We start from the raw sequence: 25534 nt of genomic DNA, 5'->3' as shown, positions 1-25534 counted from the left end.
TACACAGCAGCAGCTCTGGATGACAAAAAGACTAGATGCTGCCCCGATTCCTCCCAAAACTGCCTGACCATGACCAGATAAACCCTCCAAAACACTTCAGCACATGAACAGTCGATATTTGCTTATATCTGTGATGTCTAAAGATGATTATATACACTTTTGTTAAATTTCAATAATGTTAATTTGTTACATTTCAATTGATTATTATTTTAATAGGCAGCTCAAAATGAATAAAGGGTATTTCAAATGGCACACACTGCTGTGAGGCTAAAAGTCAGCTTTTGATTTAAATCCTTTTAAATTTACTGCATTAGAGTGTCATTTCATCATGGATCCAGGACTACTCATTAAAGATCTTTCTTTAGCAAAAATATGTTTCTTATTATCTTATTTTTAATCTTTTTAATATCCATCTGTCTGTCTATCTGTCTATCACTCACTCACTCACTCACTTCACTCACTCACTCACTCACTCACTTCACTCACTCACTCACTCACTCACTTCACTCACTCACTCACTCACTCACTCACTCACTCACTCACTCACGCACTCACTCACTCACTCACATAATTGTTGGATTTACTTAAAAAAGCAGTTTTAAGTGTTTCACACAACTATATTGAGCAATTTGCACAAATAACAATTTAGCTGTATGAACAAAAAAAACATTTCTTTGAGTAAATACAAATTGAATTTGTCCCCGTTTGACTATTTGCCATTTTTTATGTAAGGTGAACACATTTATTGATTTAATTTACCTTATTAAATTAACGATTTGCTCTACAAGATTAAAGGGAAAATCATTACATAAAGAAAAGCATATTTAACAATAATAAAATAAATAAAAATACCCTCAAAAAATGAGAGCAGGCATTCCATTTAATAAATGTATATATTAGAGCCCACAGCCTAAACACAGACGCCACTCTTCTACATAATGGTAAATTCAAAAACATTACTGAAAAACACATAAAATATACTTTAATCCCTTAAATTTACTCTCCTAATGTAGTTCCTTGCAAAGCATGCTGGGAACAACAGATCCACTGCCTAGTAGCTGTGTCAACAAAAATGATTTATGCGGTTTTAACGAATTAATTAAATTTTGGTGCACAACACAATATTGTTTTATTAATTTATGTGTTTGACTGAACAAATATATTTTTTTTTAGCAGAAACTATTTCAATTAAAATCATATAATTGCATGAGTTTTTAAGTAATGTGAACAAGGAAGGTTTGTGCAGAACAGTGAAAGTTTTTTTTAGTGTAGCAACTGCCAAGAACAACCTGGAACGTTAAAACGTTAAGGGGGGGGGGACGACACTCAGTTTCAGTCAATCTCATGTCAATCTTGAGTACCTATAGAGTAGTATTGCATCCTTTATATCTCCAAAAAGTTTAGTTTTATTATATTTATAAAAGAAAGATAGGCTGTACCGAGTCTTTCCGGAAAAAAACGAGCGTATCGTGTGGGCGGAGCTAAAGAATGACGAGCGCAGAGCTACTGCACGAGAGCGTCTGAAAGCTGACATCGTAATGCGTGGAAAAGAAAATGTTACCCTAATAAACCATGGCTATCAATCAGATTCAACTAATAGATATATGATCCAGAATCAGATCTGGAGGATGAAATAAATTGAACAGGAGAAACAGCAGCAGCAGGACGTCCGTCTCTGTGGTATGTACTGTATTTAGTGGCTTGTCAACATTTGCGTTTGTTTACTTGTGGATTGTGAGGACATGATTTGGTTTATGGACTATTATATGCGACTAAACCTTAGCAATCGCAAGCAAAATGGTTTTGCACGTCAGACTACTAGTGTTACATAGAAAAACAATGGAGTAGCACATTTGAATGTGCTTTGTGTGAACGTCCCCTAAGTTAAACGTAATGTTTGGGTGGTTTAACAATTAACAAACAGACACCTATAGCGGTCAGCTAAATAAATGTATTTAAACACACACCATACATCACATGCTTCATTGATAAATTAAATATACGATCGTGTCGTTTACTGATGTTTACTCACGTGACGATATCCAACTACAAACAGACATTTGAAGCAGTTTTACTCACCACCTGCTTCCAAAGCACGATCGAGAACCTTTATCGTCACCGCTCCATCAAAAACACACTTCTTTGGTGACGTTGTTGGTTTGATGAGGTCCAGAGACAGTGAGTGCAGCGTTTATGGGCGACGTGCATTTGCTGAATCGCTCTGATCCGGTCGCTCTCGCGCACGCACCCTTCCAGGAGAAGAGCCCGTACGGCCCATACAAGGACATTCCGACCCGTTGACGTCAAGGCGACTCATACTCGAAAAAAACTCTCCGAAACTTGTGAGAAACCGTAAGGAGTATTTTTGACACAGAAAAACGTCCAACTCATTTTTTTTTAAAAAACTTTGTCTATGTTTAGGATGGGAATCCAAGTCTTTAACGGTGTAAAAAGCTTTTTTTTACTTTCTAGCTAGTTTATTGTTGTTGTTTTTGTTTGATCTCAGAAATCTTTAGCATTAAAAGCTCCAAGAAGCAACATGTATTATTTTGTGGCAATTGTAGTTATAGGCACTGATAGCTGAGTTGTTTTGTGCACCCTTTTTTATATTCTGATTATGTTACCTTTAATTGACATGTAAAGAAATTGCATATTTAACGTATAATAACATATTTAGTAAACTTATATTTGTATGTGTATAATTCTTCTAGTCTATGTGACCCGTCACGGAAACCAGTGACAAGTCAGCAGCAGTACTTTTGAACAAAAATATAAAGAAGCAGTTTTTTTTTTTTTTTTTTTTTTTTTTTAATTAGGGTATTTTCGCTTTTTTGCAGAATCTGTTAGGTGAGATCACGAAGAAGCCTCTTGGTGTTTGAGATAGCAGTATTGGTATATTTAAAAGCATACATTTTGAGGTTGAAATCGGCTTGTTTTTCTGAGTTTCTAGCTTGTAGTAAGGGTGTGTAGTTGTCTGTGTGTATTTGCATACTGGATAAGCCGGCTGTTGTAATTGCCCCGCCCTCCAAGGGAAGCGTGGCTACTTATTTATGCAGCGCTCTGGCCGGCTTTATCTAATATCAAAATTCAATGCAGATGGACGGCGAAAAGATTATCGCAGACGAGCTGCTGAACCATGGCAGTTACACCGAAATTGTTTGAAAATAATTATTTGACAAGCCGGATGCTTATAAACAAGTGCTCAACTACAACTGAGCGAAGATGAAGAAGAGGAAGAATGTATCGGACTGGCGTCAGACGAGTTGGATCATAAGATATCAGAGGCTATATCGATAGTAACATTTGATGGGGATAAAGACAGAGAAATGGGGTAAATCTGTAACTTTGACTGTAAAAGCTACAAGAGGAGAAAATAGATCTCTCTGCAAGGGAGTCCTGTAGTCAGAAGCTTTCTCCAGATATTATATTATGTACAACATACGGCTGGATTCTTTAGCTGTGGAAAAAGAGTTGCAGGACATCCAAATTATTGGACATTTAGAGGCAAACAGATGCCCAGTACAAACTTCGGAGATGGTTACATCCACAAAGAAGACCCCGACAAACAGAAAGTGTGCCCGAACGACTTAATTCATTGGAGGCAACGAGATCTGCAAGAATACTTTCCTGTTTCTTATGGGGTGAGCTTCCATAAACATCTAAGTTTGTCATTTTGTGTTCATTCTAAGAACTCATGTTTAGACCTTCCCCTACCTACCTATTGTTATTAACTGTCATATTAATTGTAATCATTAGCATTGTATCACTTGCCAAAAACCTTGATTACTAAAACGGGCTTTTGAATGGTAATGTTAGAATCTGCTATCCTTTATTAATAGTATGCGGTCTGATTTTTCCCGTTGCGTCTGTCATTGCTATGCAACCATGCAGCTTTACAAGGGGTATGGCTCACCTAATGAGATGTAAATGAGCCCTAGTGTCACTCCCTGCAGGTGAGAACAGGTGAGAACTGCACCATCTTTAGAGGCCGGTTTCTCCCTTTTAAACTTTTTTAAATGCCTACCTTCAAATGGCCACAACTTCTCCAAATGTTATCAGATTTCCATGTGTTACACCTCGTTGGAAAGCTTGGAAACGACACTTTCAGAATCTGTGAATAATTTGAAATGCCCCAGAACCGACTTGTGACCCTACTTTCTGTGATTGGTCACATATGTTTTCATTTATTTAGCTATTGATTATTTGTTCTTCAGAAGTGTTCATTGTATCTTCTGGAGCAGGTGAACAGAGAGGCTACTCACTGCTGAGCCAATATGTGGAGCTTGGTGTAATGAGTGGCACTAGAAGCTCCAAACACACCATAACCCTACCCATAACCCTATTCCTGAACACAACTCCAGCCATTAGGTCAGAGAGGTCCCACAGAGAAGGGGAGCCCCACATCATTTGGCTCTGCAGTGAGCACCACTTGGATGAACGCCTTACTGCCCCACATTTCTTCTTAATCAGCCGATCTAACTGGAGCTTGTGATTTTCACAAGTTTTTTTTTTTTTTTTTTTTTTTCAGCTGAGTGTGCAATATGCTTTAGACGGTCAGTGGACATGAGACTAGACAAGAATGAAACATTTTTATCTTACAGGAAACGTAATTAACTCAAATGGTCAATCTGTAAATCTGTCTCGTTCCGCCTCTCAGTAATTTCCTTTCCATGCAAGAAACATTTTTAAAACATTCTGTCCATTATTTGGATTGACGGCAGATGCAACCCGTTCCGTGGCAACGGTTCGTGTTTTAGCCGACGAGCTATTACACTTAATTTGAAGTGCTCTTCGTGTCATAATTATCTCTCGTTTCTCTTCTCAGCACCAAGGAAAATGAAGAGAAGTTTCTCTCCTTGTCAGAAATAGCTCATTACTTTGAATTGTCTCTCTATTCTGGTGTCTTATCAGTGTGAGTGAGAACTGGCTCGGCTCATTCATGTCTGGCAAAAAGATGAAGCATCTCTATCATTGCTCTGTCACAGCCATTTTTTTAATTAACATTTGGACCAATTTCACAGCTCCCATCATGACTGGTTATGGTTTTGCAGTAACACGCACACACACACACACACACACACACACAAGCATTGTGATTTCATGTTTTATGGGGATTTTCCTTGTACATGATTTTTGTTAAGTTAAAATCACAGTTAAAATCCTCCACATTCAGTTTAATTTCCTACCGTATCAGAGAAAAATGTAGTAGCAAGTTGATCTGCCATTCGTTGGTCTTTAATGCAGAGACTCCGCTCATGTGTTTCCAGTTTAAATATAATGATGCATTTAAAAGTTAATGGCCAAACTTGTCATTATAAAAGTTTACAATGCTGCTCAGGTGAAATATAATGTGGATAACACCGAATAAACAACTTTTTGTCAGGTTAAATACTGATAATTGATCACTCAAACCCTTTCATCTAAGCCTATCTACTTAAAGGTGCCCTAGAATGATTTGAAACAATAAGTTAAATTGTTCTCCGAAGGGAATTTGGCTTATTTAAGGGCAAAAATTGTCCAGATACAGTTTTTCAGGTCCATTTAACAACCCTATAAACTGTCCTAGGGCTGGGCGATAAAACGATAACGATAATTATCACGATGTAATTTTCCTCGATAAAACGATAACAACATTTCGATACATTCTCGATATAATGCTTACGTGCTATGCGTTATGCTGCGCATGCGTATTGCAGACCGGGCGTCTGGGTGCTGCACGCGGTGTTGTTTACAGTCAGTGACTGACAGGCTTGGAGGATCAGAGTGAAGTGGAGCGATAAAAATGAGCAATAGTGAAGAAAACTCAGAGCTCACGACCAGCTCGGAGGACACAGGTTAGTTAGTTCGCTCAACTTCAGTGCTTTGGAGATATTTAGGCGAATCCATCCGACATAAAACAGCGACGTACGTGGACTGGACTGCTTATCATAGGTTCACGTTCACCACACAGGATTTAATTATTAAATGATCGTGCTTCTTCGAAGTTCTTCCATATTGATCCATTTATTCCATCTTCCAACATTGAGCCCAACACAGCGGTAAATCTATATGCACAGTGGACCATTTTTTTTTTTTTTTGCCCGTTTGCTTTTTAGTGTTTTACTACTTACACAATAAGTAATGATATTATTGATATACAGTGTAGAGTAAAAAAATGCAGACCAAAATTAAGGCTTTAATAAATAAAGCTACCTTAGTTTTAATAAATTGTTCACCTGTTTGGGAAGTGTTTGTCATGTTTTTGACAATAAAGGATAGTTTAAAAACACAGTTAACTGTCTGTTTTCTACATTTTTCACTCAGGAGCAAAAATATGCCTTTAAACTTTAAAGAAATAAAGATTTTACATTTATCGTGATATTTATCGATATCGACAATATGGAAAATTATATTGTGATAATATTTTTGGGCCATATCGCCCAGCCCTAAATTGTCCCTAGGATGTAATGCCTTGTTTTTGCCTTATTTGGAAGAGTCATGAATATTAATGTTGAGCTCTTCTCTGATTGGTTTATTTCAGCAGCTCACAGCAATTCAGCTGTTCAGCGAAGCGGCTTGTGAGTCCTGACAGAACATAGAGCGACTGAATGACACTTTAAGCAGAACATCTCAAATGGAGATTGATAAAATGCAGTTTACTTGTTTATTGGTGTTTTCAGCTCATCCGTGCGCGAGAGAGAGCTTGATTGTCAGATTGAACATGTTTAGGTAAAACACTGAATAGTATACAAGTTCTTTTCACAGAAAAGCTATGTTTGGGGGATTTAAATGACTGAAATCTGGTTTATTTAACTTGAATGAATAGCCTTGCCAAAGGACAGCTGTTTTGACTTATATGGTGGAAAAGGTGACGTTTGCTAGAAGGATCGAGTGAACGATCTGTAAGCAACGTATATGGGTTTATTTTGTAATATTAAGCTTTGTCATTAGACACACTATTTAGTTTTGTATGGTACTTGGTGTTTCCTATTGTTACTGATTGTGTTATCTAGAAAATGCGGTCTCTCTAAAAACTTTCAATTTAATCGGAAATTGTTTAAACAGTCAATAAGAGGATAAATCACTACTTACTGCTTGCAGGAATACAGTTGTAATTGACACTTTCTTCAGTTTAAGACGCTGAGTGAAGCTTGCTTGAAATGGGCCAAACAAACGAACAATCTTGAATTAAATTGTTGTGGTATCCAATTATAAACATCAACCATGACTGTTGACATGTGAAAAGTCCTCACTCCTGCACAGCCTGGAACATGACGTGTGTTACCTTCAGTCCCAGTTACCGTCAGTTCCGCCTGACACTGCACATGTTTGGACAGATGCAAATGTTAGGGGTGTGCATATAAATGATCCCCAACGCTTGCCTCACGGTTGGGTTTATGTTGAGAAGCACTTCTTTTTCTGTGGTGTTTTTGATTTACGAGATTTACATATGAAGTAGGAGGCAATGGTGTTTGTGATGTCCATGTCCTGAACTCTTATTATTTCACTATGGCAAGGTTAATTCAATTTTTCATTCTAGGGCATCTTTAACCATCCGTCATGTTTGTGGTTATTTTTTTCCACTTCATTTACACAGACTGAGTGCGGCGTGATGAGACGTCATGCTCGGCCAGATTCGCCTGAACTCGTGCTGTTTCGGTTGCGGAGCCGCACGCAAAGTTAAACAAATTTGACGAGCACATCACCAAACAAAATGAGGTCTTGCGCACTCCGCATTGACGTCATTTTTGTCGCGCACATCCTCGCGCTTGTGAGGGCGCATCGAGTATAAACAAGGCTTAAGCTACACTGAGGCCATCCTTAAAAATATTCTTGTTTGCCATAACCCGACCGACCCTGTCGATTTAGGGCCGACTTTTTTTTTTTGTCCGACCGACTTGCCGGTTGTAAATTTGCTTTAAGATCGACCAATTAATTGTTTTACTCTTCAAACAACTAATACAAAAGTAATAAAATTATATGAATTATATTTTAGTAAGTATTATAAATATATAAATTGCCTGGGCCTACAATACATACAAACGAAGGCTACGTTCTTTCTTTTATAGAAAAACCTGTGACGTCATCTATGTTTACACTATGGTTAACGGATGTCACACTATGGCCAGTGCGTTTGTTTGGTGTCGGCTCATACTCTCATTCACTAACGTTAGACTATTAAAGCCCTGTCGGAGATTTCGCCGCATTTTGTGACAGATGTACTTGTGACAGATGACAAAAATGTACTTTGACCTACCTACCGACCCTTTTTTTTTTTTTTTTTTTTTTTTTTCTACTGTTACTGCAAACCAAAATATTTTTTAGGATGGCCTGAATTTGGCAGTTTGATAAATGCAAGTTAATCCTTCAGTTCAATCTTTGTGTGCTAAAAAGGCACATGAGTTCCCGTAGAGATAGTAATACACAATCAAAAAGTTTTGCCAAAAAAATGAAAAGCATGCCATCAATGTCTTCTCTCTTGCTGTATCAAAATCTCACCTAGCTTTCCTCAGAGATGGTCAAGTCAAATCAAGTTTGTGCATGATTACATGATATATTTAAGCTATATATCATATGGTGAAGTACATTTCTGGAGTGTTAATGATTAAAAAAACAAACAAAAAAAACAATAATAAGAACCATACAGAACTGAAAACCGTGACCCTAAAACCGTGATAGGAACCAAACCGTGGGTTTTGTGAACCGTGCCACCCCTAATATGCACCTAAAACACAATCATCCGTTGCAGTTTTCATCCATTGCTTTTATTGTTTTGGTCACTTATTGTGGATATTTAAAATGTTTTCCATTTTCAGTGTTAAATAGTCTTTAGAAATAAAAGTTTATTAATATTTAAATAAGGTGTACCTGCATTATTATGCCATTATCATTATTTTAGATGAAAATTGTCTCAGAACGACAATATGATCGTTTATCGCAAAAAATAAAAACCACTTTATCGTCCAGCAAGATTTGTTATCATGACAGGCCTAGAGATCGGTTAGCAGATTAAATCGAAAAAGTGAACATACAGAGGATTTATTTTTCCATTTCTGCAGCCTGTTTAGTGAGTGAGACACAGTTCAACTCAAATGCCCAGAAGTCTGCAGGTCTTGACTCCACATCAAACAGTGTATTATATTGTACCGAATGCCAGAGCGAGTCAAAAGATCTCAAGTAGTCATGGGACAATGGAGTGCTCCTCTGAGGTCACTGCTAAACATATTCCACTCTGCATATGGGCCAAATTAGGTCAATTACCGTCTGCCTGAAGGGGCCCTGCAGAGCGGAGCGCTTCGGCAAGGCTAGGCAACACTTCAGCTCTCATAGCATGTTCCGTACCAGCTCCAAACATCACTGCGTTTGACGTTCCCCCACATGGTCTCAATATCAGCAGATGGGCATGCAAACGCTATAAGCAAGAGAGCTGCTTTTCCACACAGCAGGTCAAAGCTGGAGATCAGTATCTCACACGGAACCGTCCATCACAACAGCTCAGGGAGGACGCCGCAGACATGCCAGGTTTCAAAGAAAAACAAGGTCTTGTTCAATGGCATTCACTATTTTGAGACTTTAGTAAAGAAGAGCGTGCCACAAAAATAAACATTCATTTTGAGGAAAATTTAATTTTTATTTTCATATACGCGTTTGGCTTGCTGCAATGGGCACAGACATGAAACAAATAAAGACCAAAGAAAAGGTTCTGCACCTTATGTGGGCAATCTGCTGATTTGAGATTCCAAGGGTAATTCTGTAATGTGGTAGCCTAGAAATCTAGACGCACCCTAGCGGCAGCTAATCTATTCTGCCGCGAGTGTCGTCTAGCAACTCTCAATACACTTCTGAGCTGTAAACGCCAAACTCTGGTTGGGCCAATCACATCGTGTATAGAGTCGGTGGGCGGGGCTTAACGTAATGATGGCTGAGTTGTGCTTGCGTGCCACTAGTAAACACAGAAACTGCCAAACGACGGTCTTTCGAATCAGCTTTGACCGCGACTCTGGAAGACTTGGTGTTTAGCTTTTCTCTGAGAAAACAATAAAGACTGGCACTGAAGTCATTCTTAAGAAGGAAAGATGTGTTCTGAGTTTTGTTGACCGGATACGGCAAAAGTTTAATCTGTCAACGAGCTCTGCTTCACCTTCGTTGCTCTGGTTGGTTGTAGCGCTATCCAATTGCGTGCACGCCGTGCAGAGGGAGTTTGAAAGACAACCGTTTATCCCGCCCCTCAGATTGAGCCCTGTCAATGGTGAGTTTCCAGACCAAACATCTTGATGTGGGTCTGGCTTGTCAGGCTAGTAATGTGGTGCTTATTTTGGATTGGATCATCTAATGCAGATTTACTTAATCTCCGATTCTCATTTTGAAGATTATACTGTATTCCAGTTTTGTGATTTTGCATTCTGAATCCTAGATGATGATTTTGTGACCCCGCGCTGACCCTTCTCTGATGCTGATTTTAGAGATTTCAAGGTAATTCTATTATTTGATGCTGAATTTGAAAAGATCAGCACGATTCTGCTACCTGATAAAGAGTTTAGGCATTCTTGGTTATATTGTTTTTCTTGGTTTTGAAGCATTCTTGGTCAAACTGTTTATGTATTTCTGATGCTGATCTCAGAGAGTTCATGCTGATTATTTGATTTGATGTTGAGTTCAGAGATTTAATGCTGATTCTGTTAACTGATGCTTGCTTTGAATATTCTGTATTGATTTTGTTATAAGATGGAGATGTGTTGTTATCTAAAACTATTTGAAGATTATATTCCAGTTTTGTCATTTGAGGATTACGATTTTGCATTCTGAATCCCATGCAGATGTGATGATTTCATTATCCTGCTCTGACTGATTTTAGAGAGGTCAAGGTAATTCTATAATTTGATGCTGATTTTGAAGCATTCTTAGGCCCCGTCCACACGGAGACGCGTTTAGCCGTATACATTTTGTACCGTATCAGCATTTCATCCACACTGATCCGACTTTTTGGAAGCATGAATCCGATATTTACTGAAACCGGTTTCCAGAGTGGTCAAATCTGAAAACGTCAGATTTAAAAATTAATGATATCTTCGACTAATTTTAAAATTCTAATGCAATCTCTTATACTAGTTTTTTTTTTATACTAAGATTCCATGAAGCTCTGTTAGACAGGAGTGAACACACAAACAAACACATACACAAGGCCACAGGAGCAGGGCATGAGACAGATGTTGTAAGCACAGTGTTCATCTCTCTCTTGACTGCCTCTATATAGGAACTAAAGCTGGAGAGGGAATGTGGGGAGGGGGGTGATAAAGTGCGACACACTTGTGCCCGTGAGCCAGGGGATTTTCAACAGTGAGTAATGGAGCTGTGTGCAGTGATAAAACCAGCCTGCAGCCAAACGCTCTCTGAAACCTAAAACATATAGAGGGCCTAAAAATAAACGTACAATACTGTATGATTTAAATAGGTGAGTCGAGCTTCTGTCCAAGTCATATTTCACCTGAAAATCAAAGCTTATTTCAGGACCATTAACATTTCTTGCACGGTGACATTATTTTCAAAACATTTAAGCACATTTCACCCAAAATTTACAGAACCACAAAGTTCCATTTTTTTCTCAACAATGATTCCTTTCCATTAGATTCTCATAACTTTAATTTAGGTTTTAACAATACTTTTATTTTTGCCAAAAGCTTTCATTATTTCATAAAAATAAATAATTATTTATATGCCCTTTACTAAATGGCACATTTGATACTTGTGGTCCTGCGAGGATTATAAAGGCGACTCACAGACGACCTCTTTTTGGCTGCTATGTGCCAGCATTGAGACTTTTCACTATTTGTGAGATCTGTTTGTCTGTCTATGCATTGCAGGTGGGATTTTTTTAGTGACTCTTTCTGAAGTTACATCAGTGGCAGCGAGTGTTTATTAAGGATGGGTGATATGGCCTAGAATCCATATTGCGATATACATTGCAGCTTTTTGCGATGACAATATATATTTTGTGATATTTAAATTATAATAGAACCTTTTTTAAGAGCAGGTTACATAGACCCTAAAACAATTAAAGAAAGAAACATTGTATGTAGTTTTGAGATGTATTGTGCAAAACTGTAATTATACAACATAATGTTGAATAAATACAATTAAAATACACCAGCTGCAGAGACTTTAACAAAGAAAAAGTTTAAACAGATAGTTCTCCCCCGCAAAAAAAAAAGGGGGCATATTTTACTCACCCTGCTGTTGTTCCAATGCCTTCTAACTTTTTTGGACCTCAAAAGCAGGGAAAATAAATACAATAAAAATTTCCTGCACGCACACAATCTCTCCTATAATGGCAGTGAATGGGACCAGGCTAAAACTTAACGAAAAGGATACAAAAGTATCACACAATCATACAGTGAGATGCGCCATATATGGCATACTATAAGATTTTGCATGAAAAAATATTCAGTCAAAACACTGAGCTCGGATTACGAGATCATTGCATTCAAGTTTCAAAATGTGAGTGCATTCATTCATGTGCATTTACGATAATTCCGAGGGCACGTGAAGGCAGCATTACTAACTTGCACTTTTGTCATGGCACCCAGGATAAGCGTGAACACACACGCACACGCACACACACACACAATACCCCCCCCACACATACACACACACACACACACACTCTACAGCATAGTTTGCTGTTGCTCATCGAACGGCTTAAATTCAATTAATTGATGTTTCACCTCCGTTTCGCTTTCAGCCGTGTTTACTCAAGATGACGAATACGGTGATGCGTTGCAGCCAGTTGCAGCTGGCTCAAAATTTTGCTGGTAGATTGCGATACTATTGCGATACTGCAATAGAATTAAAATCTCTCTCGTAGGCCAATTTTGTATCGCTTATACTGCATATCGTTCATATCGTCCATTACTAGTATTTATTTTATTTATTTTGAGTCTATGGGCCCTATCATACACCTGGCCCAATGCGACGCCAGGCACGACGCAAGTGTTTCACGTGTGTTTTGGACAAAAAAAGGTCAGCGGGAAGTGTTTTACCTGTATTTTGGGAAAAAAAAGGTCAGCGGTCCAAAAAACAGTCCAAAAGGCTTGTACATATTCGACTGTTTTTTGGACCGCTAACCCTTTTTTTCATCGTTTAAATAGCAAAAATGGATTCAGACATGCCCTAAGTGCACAATGCGCTAAAATTATGGTTAAAATAGGGCCCTATATCTCAGAATACATATATAACTTCCAATTCAGAGTTTAGGGTATAATCTCTAACAGCGGAAAAAAAATATATATATTGCAGATTTATATCTTGTGAGAATTGGGAGGAAAAACTTGCAATAACTCGTTTTTTCTTAATTGGAAGTTTATAAACTCACAATTAATCTCGCAATTGCGAGTTATAAAGTCAGAATAGTGATATATAAACTTGCAAATCTGCAATTAGCATGTGCAATGGTATGATAAAAAAGTAGTTTGAAGGAGGAAATGAAGACAAGCTTGAGTGATGACGGCTCATGACAGGCTGAGAGTGTAAATGTGGCTGCAGCAGCTTCCTCAATGTCAAAAACACTTTCATTCAACTGTGTTCAAAATTTTGGCATCCACATCAAAAGCAATGAAATGCACACTGTCCAAACCGCTGCTGTCGTCAGGGAGACATAATTGTGACTTTGAACATGGATTTGTCTGTCACAGAAAACGAAGGCTTTCATTAAGAATATAATCTTCTTGTTAGATCTTATTGGCTAAGACAGATCTGTGTGTGTGAGTGTGTGTGTCCTTGTTTATATTACATTGTGGGGACCAAATGTCCCCATAAGGATAGTAAAACCTGAGATTACCAACATTGTGGGGACCAGCCAGCGGTCCTCACTTTTCAAAATGCTTATAAGTCATACAGGATGAGTTTTTTTGAGAAAGTAAAAATGCAGAATGTTTCCTGTGATGAGTAGGTTTAGAGGCAAGGGGCGGTATAGGGGGATAGAATATACAGTTTGTACAGTATAAAAACTATTACATCTATGGAAAGTCCCCACAAAGATAGTGAACCAGACGTGTGTGTATGTGTGTGTGTGTTTTGAAGGAATTTTCTTCTGCTTACCAAGGCTACATGTATTTGATCATAAATACTGAAATATTACAGTTTAAAATAACTATTGTAATATATTATAAAATTAAATTTATTTCTGTGATGCAAATATGAATTTTTAGCATCATTACTCCAGTCTTCAGTGTCACATGATCCTTCAGAAATCATTCTAATATGTGGATTTGCTGCTCAAGAAACATTTCTTTATCAATGCTGAAAACAGTTTTGCTACTTTATATTTTGGGGAAACCGTTACATTTTTTTGATAAATAAAAAGTTAAAAAGAGCAGAATTGTACAATTTCTTTAGAAAATAATACATTTTTTATTGTTATTTTCGATAAATTGAATGCCCTGAAATTTAAATATTTCTTTATTTCTTTCAAAAAATTATACTGACCCCCAAAAAATGTGGGCAAAATGTAAAAATTTGGTTGATATTTTGATTTGCCTGACAATGAGAGTGACTGAGAAGAAAGAAATGGCAGCATTCAATAAAAATACTCTGTAAGCCATTTAACTTTTCCTTTTGTGACGACCAAATGCATCTTCTGCATATTACTGTGCAATGTGCCTAAGTACTGTCAATGTTTTTCCCACAGTCTTAGTGAAGATGATTATGAAAGTTTTCTTTCTGTACCAGCTTTTAATTAAATGGCGAAAGGAATGTCACACATTGAGTAACGTTCGCTCTGTAATTACCTCCAGCCCAGGCGACGACATTCCAACTTTCAGTAAGTAGCCGCGAACTTCCCCTCCACTAACTTCACTCGATGCTTTCCAATTAAAGAGGCATTCCAAACTTTCTGGTCTAACCAATAACTCAAGCAAACACTACTGAAGCTCATTCTATCTGTGTGCCGCCTGCAGACACTAAACAACTCATTTCACCAAATCAAAGGCAATGTTTTCAACTGTAGCATTCCCACCAGCACTAAAATATTTCACTAAAATGTTATTAGTAGCTGTGCTATTTTTAAAGAAGGAGGGGTGAATCTCATGTAAATATCTAGCCTGACATGGTCCTACTCAATTCTAGTCAGAATATGAGTCTGAAACTGCTCCATTGGGCTGTAATTATGGGGCGTGTTTCATCCGAACAGACATCAATTGGATAGACCAGCAACCAATCAGAGCAACAGAGCGATACATAATAATTAGTTGCCAAATGTCAACAGAAATCAACTGCACTGTGTTCCCAAGTCTGCGGTTTTCCCAAGGGTTGTTTCCATGTCCGTGGGTTAAAGCGACCTCAATTATGCATATAATAATAATAATAATAATATATTTTACTAGGTACTCAATGTTTGTAAAATGTTGCCTTATATTATATATCTCCAAATTCAGAGTCTCACCAAGGCTGCATTTATTTGATCATAAATACAGCAAAATAATATTTATGATCAAATAAATGCAGCCTTGGTGAGACAACTGGTGAGACAACAACAAACAATATGATGTACTAAATAAAAACATTACAATTTACTTACTTTGTATCTACTCATGATTTGAATAAATGTAACCCTGAACCAGGACCATATATATATATATATATATTTTTTTTTTTTTACATTTATTGAGATTTATACATTATCTGAAAGCCGAATAAATAAGGTTAATATTTGGTATATTTCCGAGATACAACTGTTTAAACATCTGGAATATGAGGGTGCAAAAAAAGCTAAATATTGAAAGAAAAAGAAAAAATGTATATTGACGGTAGGAAATATACAAAAATTCTTCATGGATCATGATCATTACTTAATATCCTAGATTTTTGGCATAAAAGAAAAATCTATAATTTTGACCCATACAATGTAACGTAAGAGCGTAAGTAATCACTATAGACATAGAGGGAATTTGGCCATTTCTAATTTCTCAGTTTGTTGCTAGGATGACAAAAAGATGATTTTTTTGGTTGGTCTGCCTGGGCAGTCCCACAGCGCTCGTCACTGTCAGAATGCGTGAGATGGCCAATCAAATGAAAGAAGGCTGTGAAATATGTAGTTTTGTGCCCTTCACCCTGAGAAAAAGATCAATGTTTCAACATTAATAACAAAAATGCATGCAGACGTTCCAGCTCTTACCTAGCCTGTTGTCCAGAACTCCAAAATCCAGGGAATATTTGACCACGTGGTAGTTATTCCACACATAAAGCAGATTATCTCTGGGATTATAATCCACGGCAGCGATGTACTGGTACGAGTTTGGGAAAAAGATGTCCAAATAGCCATCTTTGCTCAGCTCCGTGTTGTAGATGTAGTCGATTTTATTCCCAGTGGCTTCGCTGTCGTCGTCTTCATAGACGCTCTTGACCACGTACAAGATCCCACAGATCATGAAAGCGTTGGAAGCGGAGCGTTTGTCGTAGGCCGTGTCCCACGTTCCCTCCACCCGCAGCGTGTACGGGTTTAGCTGGCTGATCACAATCCGTCCGTTGTTTTGTTCCGTGGCATAAATCACCCAAAGGCCGTTCTCGTCCACCGCCAAATCGATATCCGACTTGCCGCCCCAGCGGTACGGAGACGTGTCGTGGTAGTTTGCGCTGGCGATGATGGCCTCGCCGCTCTTGATGCGAGTGCGCAGATCGAACTTGACGATATTCCGCGTGCGCTCCTTGTTGAAGAACAGTGCGCCGTCGTAGACGACGAACCCGGTGCCGTCCACCCGATGGGGAAGTTTGTAGGTGGTCGTGGGTCGGCCGGCAACAAAGTCTTCTTTGCTGGAGTACTCGGTGAGGGTGTCTGTGCGATACGGCGTCCAGGGCATGTAATAGATCTTATCCGAGGCCTGAAGGGGGTCTTTACACCAAGCTCCCGACTGGTGGTCCGATTCAAACAGATGCTCGCTCTGATAAACCCCACGCAAGAGCCCTGGGCACAAGAAAACTACAGACAAACAGAGAGAGAAAGACAAGTGAGCGTGGCTTTGAAAGCATCAAGCCTCTTCACTTATGACTGGTTTCATTTATCTGGATGGATAAGACGGATAACATCGCACTGCTTTGCACACAATGGAATGATAGGTTAGAAATGTGTTGTTAAGTAGACACTATACACATTTGGGCTGCTTTCAATGATCCATTTCATTATATGAAAGGAAAGCGATAAACAGATGATGCCAAGTTATGAGGAGAATGACAATCCTTCACAGTACTTAAATGCACCCGCAGCTCTCATAAAACGGTGATACTCTTGTATTTCTGCTTGACTAGATTGGGCCGTATCATTTTCACTAGACATGACTGATACTCTCACAATGTGACACATTACATCGGCTGAAGAAAATGGTATTATTGTAGCTTATTCTAGTCACACAAAAAAAACATCCATTTAGATAAGAATGTGTTGTTTGACTGACTGACTGACTGATGTTAAAATAACAGTTATGGGTAATAGACTTTTGTGCATCAAGACAGCGGTATCATATGTGTTGCTATTTGAATTTGTACATTAGTAATATGCTTTTTAGTGGAATTTAGATTTTGCTAATATACCCCAGGGGTAATAGAAAAAAAAAATCACACTAAAACTTCTTCTTTTGTTTCACCTTTAGCTATTATTTTGCTACAGATATATTTTATGTAGATTGTATTTCTTTAACCTTTACTTTTAAATGCTAAACTATGAAAAAAAACACTATAAAGATATGGTTCACGTGTCAATACAGAATACATATGAATAAACAGAGTAAAATATACCACTGAAATATATATATATATATTTTTTTTTTTTGGGTGGTGATAATTCATAATTTATCATAAATATTATAATAAATTATTCTCTAATAAGGCTTTAAATTTTTTACCATAAAAGGAGGGTAGAAATATATTTCAAATATAAAGTATAACATATGAACTAAATTGAGTAAAATTAACCATTTAAATATTTCAAATAATATGTGAGAAGATCATTTAAATTATAATTAATTTAATAACAATTTTAAATTGTAACGATATTTCACAATATTTCTGTTCTTACTCTATTTCTGATCAAGTAAAGGCAGTCTTGGTGAGCAGGAGAGACTTATTTCTTTACATAATGTATCTTTTTTTGAAGTAAAAAGTGAGAAGCTGTTGTAGGACTTTAGAATGAATGATATTTTGTGATATTCTTGTATTATTTTTTTGAGTAATCATTTTTCAAAATGGCTTCTTTTTGTTCATAGGAAGCAAAAAAAATTAACAAGGGTTTGGAAAAAAACATTCAGTAAATTATTTTCTTTCTTAGGGGAACTAGTCCTATAAACATGCTTTAAACTTGGGGTACATTTACACAACACCGAAAGTGTTTTTTGGGTTTAGACGACAAAGTTGTCAAAGCAATCTTGGTTCACACGGATCCAAGAAAATGATAAAAAGTACCGTTATGTGGGCAGGCCATTAGTTGGCAATGTTAAGAAACAATAAGAGCCTTTAGTCTGAACACACAATATGCATGCGTATACAATATACATCACTATTTTCACAATTTCGCATTTTTGCCCTTAAAGCCTAGTTCACACTGCCCGATTTTTGCCCCGATTTTGAGTCGCCGACAGGTTTTGTGAAATCGCCGACAAATGCCCGAGATCACAGGCAAATCGGTGCTCGTGCACGCGAGTGACAATCACACAGTGTGAATAATCAAAGACGCGATGAGAGAGAATCGCCGACGAGTAGTCGACGCCGGTGAGATATTTGGCATGCTAAATATCTGGACTTGTCGGCGATTGAAACTCCTGCTGTGTGAACAGGGTTCTGACTGAAAATTACACCGACAGCCAATGAGAGAGTGAGATACAGGGCAGCGGAGGTTCAGGGAGGAGTTATAGAGCAGAATTTCAGTATTTTAATAGATGTATTTACAATTCTATCAAACAGAAACAAAGGCCAAACATTTGCACATCCAGCCACAGCAGCAGCAGCACATTACAAAATTTTTTATTTACCTCAAACTGTTTTTGCAGAACACAATCCTGGCTCTCTCTGTCTCTCCAACAATTTCTTCCGCCAAAATCTTTTTTCTTTTTCTCCACAAATCAGCGCACATACAATTTGAACTCCTCTGTCGTCAACCATCGTGCAGTGTGAACACCGCAGTGACTGAATGATACCCCAGATAATCATGCAGTGTGAAAAGAGCAGTGACCCGACGAGTTTGAAAATCGTGCAGTCTGAACTAGGCTTTACACAGAGACTATAACGGTATCATTTTCAAAAAGTTTGCGTTTTCAGGGTCCCAAAATGCTGTTGTTGTGTAAATGAATGGCCAAAATGGTTTTCCATTTTTAGTTGAAAATGGTGTTGTGTAAATGGCCCCTTGCTCCTGGAAGTCCATTATCCTGTAGAGTTCAGCGCCAGCCATAATTAAACACACCTGAACCAGATAATCAAGGGCTTCAGGGTTACTAGAAACTTCCAGGCAGGTGTGTTGGAGCCGGTTGACGCTAAACTCTCTCCCTCCATGAGCAGGATTGGCTCAAGGAGAAAAGATTTCATTTCAACTTGAAGTTGGCATTTCAAATTTTGATAAATAAGAGCGAGCTCATTAATGACAGCTGGTCAAAGGGGCCAGAGGCCGCCGAGACATAATAATGAGCTTATATTTATTACAATCTGAACGGATTCCATCCCGATGCTAAGATATTGTCAATTTGTGTCATCTTGATTTATTGCGTCTGCGCACACAAAACTAATAATAAGAGTATTTGCCTCCATTTGGGTTCGCTCTAACCAGCCGTGTAGCATCAGAACAGAAATATTGTGTTTCTTTCCAGGGCTTTAGCTCCGGAGAGATTGATTAAACCCAAGGCCTGACTGTGGCAATCCATACACTTAACCAGATTAGGTTAGAAATATATAAACTCATTCCAATTAATTTCCTGCGAGGGGTCAAATCTGTTGATACCAAAGACAGTGTAATCTACAGAGACAGCGGTAACTGAGCAGCAGGTTCAGGCCGCGTGTCTGTGATTGCATCACTAAATCTATAATATTTACGATTGCAGAAAAGCTCAGAACGGTCAATAAATTAAAGCTAAACGGCGCTCTACAGCTGGAAGCTTACAGGATGTCTGGGTGTTTCTTCGACTATGGGCACTTTCATGTCCCGGGGTTGATTTTTATGAAAATAATAAAAAGCACACCAAAATGGACTTGTTAAATGTTTTACCTTTAGTTTTTACTTTTACTACAATTCCCTTTCATGCAGATCCCTTTACTTTGAGAGCTAAACTATGAAAATCCATCAGGAAAATATAACACGTGTAATACAATACATTTGATTATAATTATAAACATAAATTACTTTTTTTTTAAAACAAATTATGCAAGAAGAGTGAAATGTATTTAAAATATATAACATATAAACCAGAGTAAAAGAAACACGTTTAATATTTTTTGTGTGAATATTATTTGTGAAGACAATTAATAATTTATTGCAATTACCGTATTAAAATAATGCATTTCCTCATAAAGCGTTTTTCAAAATTAACTTATTAATATAGTTTGTTCCAAAAAGAGTGAATGTATATTTAAAATAAAATAACATGTAATGTATAAACTTGCCATAGTAAAATAAACCATTTCAATATTTACTGTGTAAAAACTATTTGTGTCAAGATAATGAATAATTTCTTGTTATTATTATAATAATGTATTCCCTAATAATAAAGCTTTAGCTAACATTTTTTTTTACATTTAACATTTTTAACATCTACATTTGTTGAAATATATAACGTATAAACTTAAACCATTTTAACATTTATTGCATGAAAATGATTTGTGTTAAATAATGTATTCCTTAATAAAGATTTTAAATATACTTCTTGCTATATTTTATTACCAAATTACGTGAGAAGATTAAAAATATACTTAATACAACTTTTCGATATTCATTGTGTGAAAATATTTATTGTGCAGATTTTTTTTAATTATTTAATAAAATATAAATTAATATAAAAATATAAATAAATAATTTTATTTGACAAATTTATGTCAAATGTCATTTATGTTCACATTATTGCTAGAAAAAGTACTGTAAATAAACTAGTGAGTTTGGAAAATGTTTTTAAAAGGAATTAAATTCATAAACATCCACAGGGCTAAAATTGGCCATACTGTAGCTGATCCTGATAACCGTCACGAGGACGAGGACGCACTGAAGGTCTCTTTGTTTAAATTAGCTCAAAATTACTATCAGATGTAAGTAATTACCTTGACAAACTATACATCATTAAAAAGATCTAAGACTAAAGTTTAATTTTTTTACCTCTGTTTTATTCTCAAAGTCTTATAGTGACCGTAATGTGTTAATATGTTCCAGGAGTTATGAATATGATCTTGGGCGTCGCTACCTTTTGATTGTAATATGCGCGTCATTTGCTCCCATTCATAAAAAACTCCTCTTTGGTCGTCATGAAGACACTCGACAAAACAACTTCCCTCAGGGCTTTTACTTCAAAAGTGTGCAGATGTGGAGAAATATTGATAGATTCTCACACGTTTGAGTCAAATTTCTATACAGAGAAGTATTATTTATTCAATCTTTATCCAAAATCCGCGGATGTATGATTATGAGAGCAGTAGGCTGTGATATGCTGTGTTTTCAATTCATTCTGGCAGCCGGAGGGCGCTGGAAAGCTGTACTACTGAAAATTCACCCCATGGGGAACACATGAAGAACAGACACACCATGTGACAGTCAGGAAGTATCTGACATATGGACATATCCACACAGCTCCCTGGGATCGTCAGATCGCTATTTTATGCAGATAAACACGTTTTAAGACAATAAACACACAATCGCGGCAATATATGGTTGGTCTGTGTTCTTTATGCCATGTTGGGTGGTTTCATAATAGATGATATTTATAATGCAATGCTATTCCACATAGCTTTTAGCATTGTATATTTTCTGTCAGATTTTTTGACCCGAAGCTATATGAGATCACATATTGTTATATAAAACACTCTACATATAAAATATAAAGTGATATGAAGCAAGTTTTGAATAAAACATGATTTTAATCGTATAAATTGTTGTTTTGCTGGTGTGCTAAGCTAACATGCTAGCTTGCCCTAGATGCACCTGCCACTGAGTAAATACTTTATTTTTATGAACATTTTCTAAATGTAAAACTACTGAAATGCTTATTTGGACGAAATGCATTCAATAGAGTCTCAGTGAGGGTAAAGTGAGAGGTTTGATTTAGAAATGAGGTTTGAATAGAACAGTTTGAATAGAGAATCGTTAGTAATTATAATGCAGACAAAAGAATAATAATTGGAGCCATAACCAGTCCGCAGAAGTGTGAATGCCGGGGAGACAAACTGAATGGGGCAGTTTGCACCTCTAAACAATAGAGGCAATACAGCGACTGAAAGCTGAGAAGATGTGGCAATAAACATCAGTTGATATTTCAGCGATATCTCAAAATAAAATCACATGAAACGATCTTGTAAAACGTTTAATAAAATGCAGAGTTTTAGACTGATCATCTTCAGATCTGAAATATAACATGGTCAGACTTGTGGCTTTAGCTGTAGTGCATTTCTAGATTTCTCCAAGGCCCACTTCAATTTTATTTTCATGAAGATATATCATACAAATAAATTTCTAATAACTTTACAAAACTTTGAAGCTTATTATAGCTTTTTTTTATTATAAAAAATATTATCATTTTGACTTTACAGTAAACTGCCAGGTGTCTGCTTTCAAATGAGACCATAATTATGCTTTTAGTGCAAAGGATTCACAAACTGTATTTGTTTTAGTCTGAGTATACATTTCTTAGGATTTTTTCAAAATTTAGAAATCAGCTTAACAGGTTAAAGGAACCTCATTCTGTTCACTGATATTGTGAAAAATAAAGCTTCCTTTGCCTCTGTGACTGAGTATATCAGCTCCATTAGGAAGTCTGAGATTCTCTGAGTGAGAAAATTATACAGCGCTGCACGCTTACACAGGTATTATAAAGGTTAATGAAGTGGGTCGTTCGGCTCCAGCGTCAGCCCCATTACAAGACTGCTAAAAACTGTATCATATCTGAAACCTACCACACACACCATGCAGCACTAAACACACACTGACACACACACACACACACACACACCTCTCTGATTGTCCATCCAGAGGATTACAGTGATATACAGTGAATGGCTTTATCAGAAAACAGGCAGCTTGTTCGTCTGTATCTTAAACCTGCATTTAAAGCGAAGCCCCACTGCAATCATCATCACATCACTCTATTGATGCTGACCACAGCTCAACTACAAACACACATTTGAGTCTTTCTAGAAAGCCTTAAAGCGGCAGACGCTGCTCCAGATGGGCTGCAGGAGCAAGACGGACGATTCTGAACGGGTGAAAGAAGGTGAAGAAAAGGTTTCCAAGGAATAGTTCAGCCAAAAATAAAGTCTGTTTTCATTTACACACTGAAAATGCCATTTCAAAACTGCTGTGAGATGCTTTTTTGTTGTTTTTACAGAACGTTAGGTCTGAAACTACTGCATTACAATTATCAGTATTTGTGTCTTATCATCATATTTTCCAGCAATACGTTTAAATAAATTATCTTTACAAAATTGTGTGAGATACTAATTTAAGTTTTCAGAGAATTTATCTGGAATTAAATGTATTTTTCTTTCACCATCATACATTTGCTTTTAGTTTAGAACATTAGTGACTTTACCTTGTTTTAAGGATGTTTAGATGTATTTCTTCTGAAAAACAAGATAACGTTTAATTTATAATATAATGTTTGTTTATTAAATTTATTGGTTAACTATAACTATTTATTGGTTAATTAACTTTACAAAATTGTTAAAAAAGTTTGTCTTTCCCTATTGCAATATTGTCACTAAATAAATACATTTGTGAATAGTATTTGTGTCATTATTTTCATGTTATTTAATGAAAACATGCTTTAGTATCTTGCGCAAATTTTCTTTAATACATTTTTCCTGTTTATAGGATGTTTTTTGTTTGTTTGTTTGTTTTACAGCGCTGAACTTGCCAGAAACAACAAAGACTGCTGATACTGCATGGCATATTAAGTTATTGTCTAAAGGTAAACACTGACCCACCAACTAGTTGACTGCCTTTCTGGATGACTATCAACAAGTAGTCAAGACTCAGTTCACAGTGGCCGTATAAGTCGAGCTTAAAAAAAGACAGTCATAAGACATAAGTCATAAGACAGCTTTGGGTGACACAAATTTAAGTCGGCAGTATTTGGTGAGACACTTAAATATCAGATTGTTCCTTATGCAAAGCCTTCGTTTAGTATGGAAGTTTGTTTCTGCCACTGAATAAAAAATAAAAAAGGTAATTGCATAATTCTGATATTTTTTCTTTCTCATAACTGTAAATGTTTCATCTTGTGTGATATATTATAAATCAGAATTTTGTGAGAGAATCAGAATTTGCGCCCTTTCATACATCCGGGTGCAATGCGACAATAGGCGCGACGTACTTTCAGACGGACTCAGTTATCATTTTCACGTCCAGTGCCATGTTGTTTAAATGCACTCGCGGCCATCTCTTCACCCATGGGCGTGCTGGTCTGAAAACGAGGTGTGTTCAGGCGCATTGTTGGTGTGTTGCTCTTTTGAGGTAGCTGAAAACGACTGTGCCATTGGCCAAATCTTTTTGTGTGATTTAAAAAGTACTTTAGCAATATGCGCCTATAGGCGTGTGCACAACACGCGTACAATCTGCGTATTACACACACAAGGAGGCGCAGCACACAAACATTTTTAAAGGGGTACTTCAGCGCTGGGAAGATGAATCTGTATTTAAACTGGGTCATCAATGCAGTAGAAATGTGAAATTATTTTTGAATTTGGTGTCTTCTAGACTGAGAAAAGACAGAAAATTTATTTTTGTCCCATGGGGATGAAAGACTACAATTCCCAGAATGCTTCACTGCCCTGTGAGACCATTCCCAAAGCCACCAACTTCATTACTGTGACTGATTTAGAGAAGACACTACAATTAAAAACTGAACGTGTCTTTTCAATATAATGAGTGAGTCACCGCGCGAGTGTCACAGCCCTGAGCACTAACTGCACGAGTGATGAGAGCTGAGGTAATCGCGACTACATTCGCGGCATACATTCACACAGGAGTTCAGTCTGGCACGCGTTTCAGTTCATGCCTTTGCAAGCTTAACTTTCATAGAAATGAATTTGAGAAGTTAAAAGACTTTCATTGCTCACCATAGCTCCGTTTAAATGATCCTGTCTGCAAGCTGAGCTCTCCCTGCCAGCTGAGTGTAATCTCCCATCCCCCATGCGCAGATTTAAAACATGCGGAAATAGCTCCCTCTGCTGGCTGTAGTCTTTAGCCTCTGGGCAAACATTCCTCCTATGATGCAAAAATCGTCATTTTGCATCATAGGAGGAATTTTTCCAGAAATAAAATGCATAAATCTCTTGTCTCAGGGAGATATGAGGGGGGAAAGCACAATAATTTGAATATTCTCCAGGGTTT

General features: G+C 37.2%; 1 protein-coding gene across 32 annotated transcripts in view; it reads right to left on the bottom strand.

Moving 5' to 3' along the window:
* Window positions 1–25534, bottom strand: part of LOC137049274 (adhesion G protein-coupled receptor L3-like) — a 425717-nt gene that overhangs the window by 143185 nt on the left and 256998 nt on the right. For all 32 annotated transcript variants that reach the window (XM_067427809.1, XM_067428692.1, XM_067428735.1 and 29 more), the window contains one exon: window positions 16148–16948. In XM_067427809.1, coding sequence (XP_067283910.1) covers window positions 16148–16948 — 801 coding nt within the window. The remainder of the gene's footprint in view (window positions 1–16147; window positions 16949–25534) is intronic.

This window comes from Pseudorasbora parva, chromosome 1 (assembly GCF_024679245.1).
Source record: "Pseudorasbora parva isolate DD20220531a chromosome 1, ASM2467924v1, whole genome shotgun sequence".
Classification (NCBI taxonomy): Eukaryota; Metazoa; Chordata; class Actinopteri; order Cypriniformes; family Gobionidae; genus Pseudorasbora; species Pseudorasbora parva.
The sequence above is the reverse complement of the archived record's forward strand: the minus strand, read 5'-3'. Positions and strand labels throughout refer to the sequence as shown.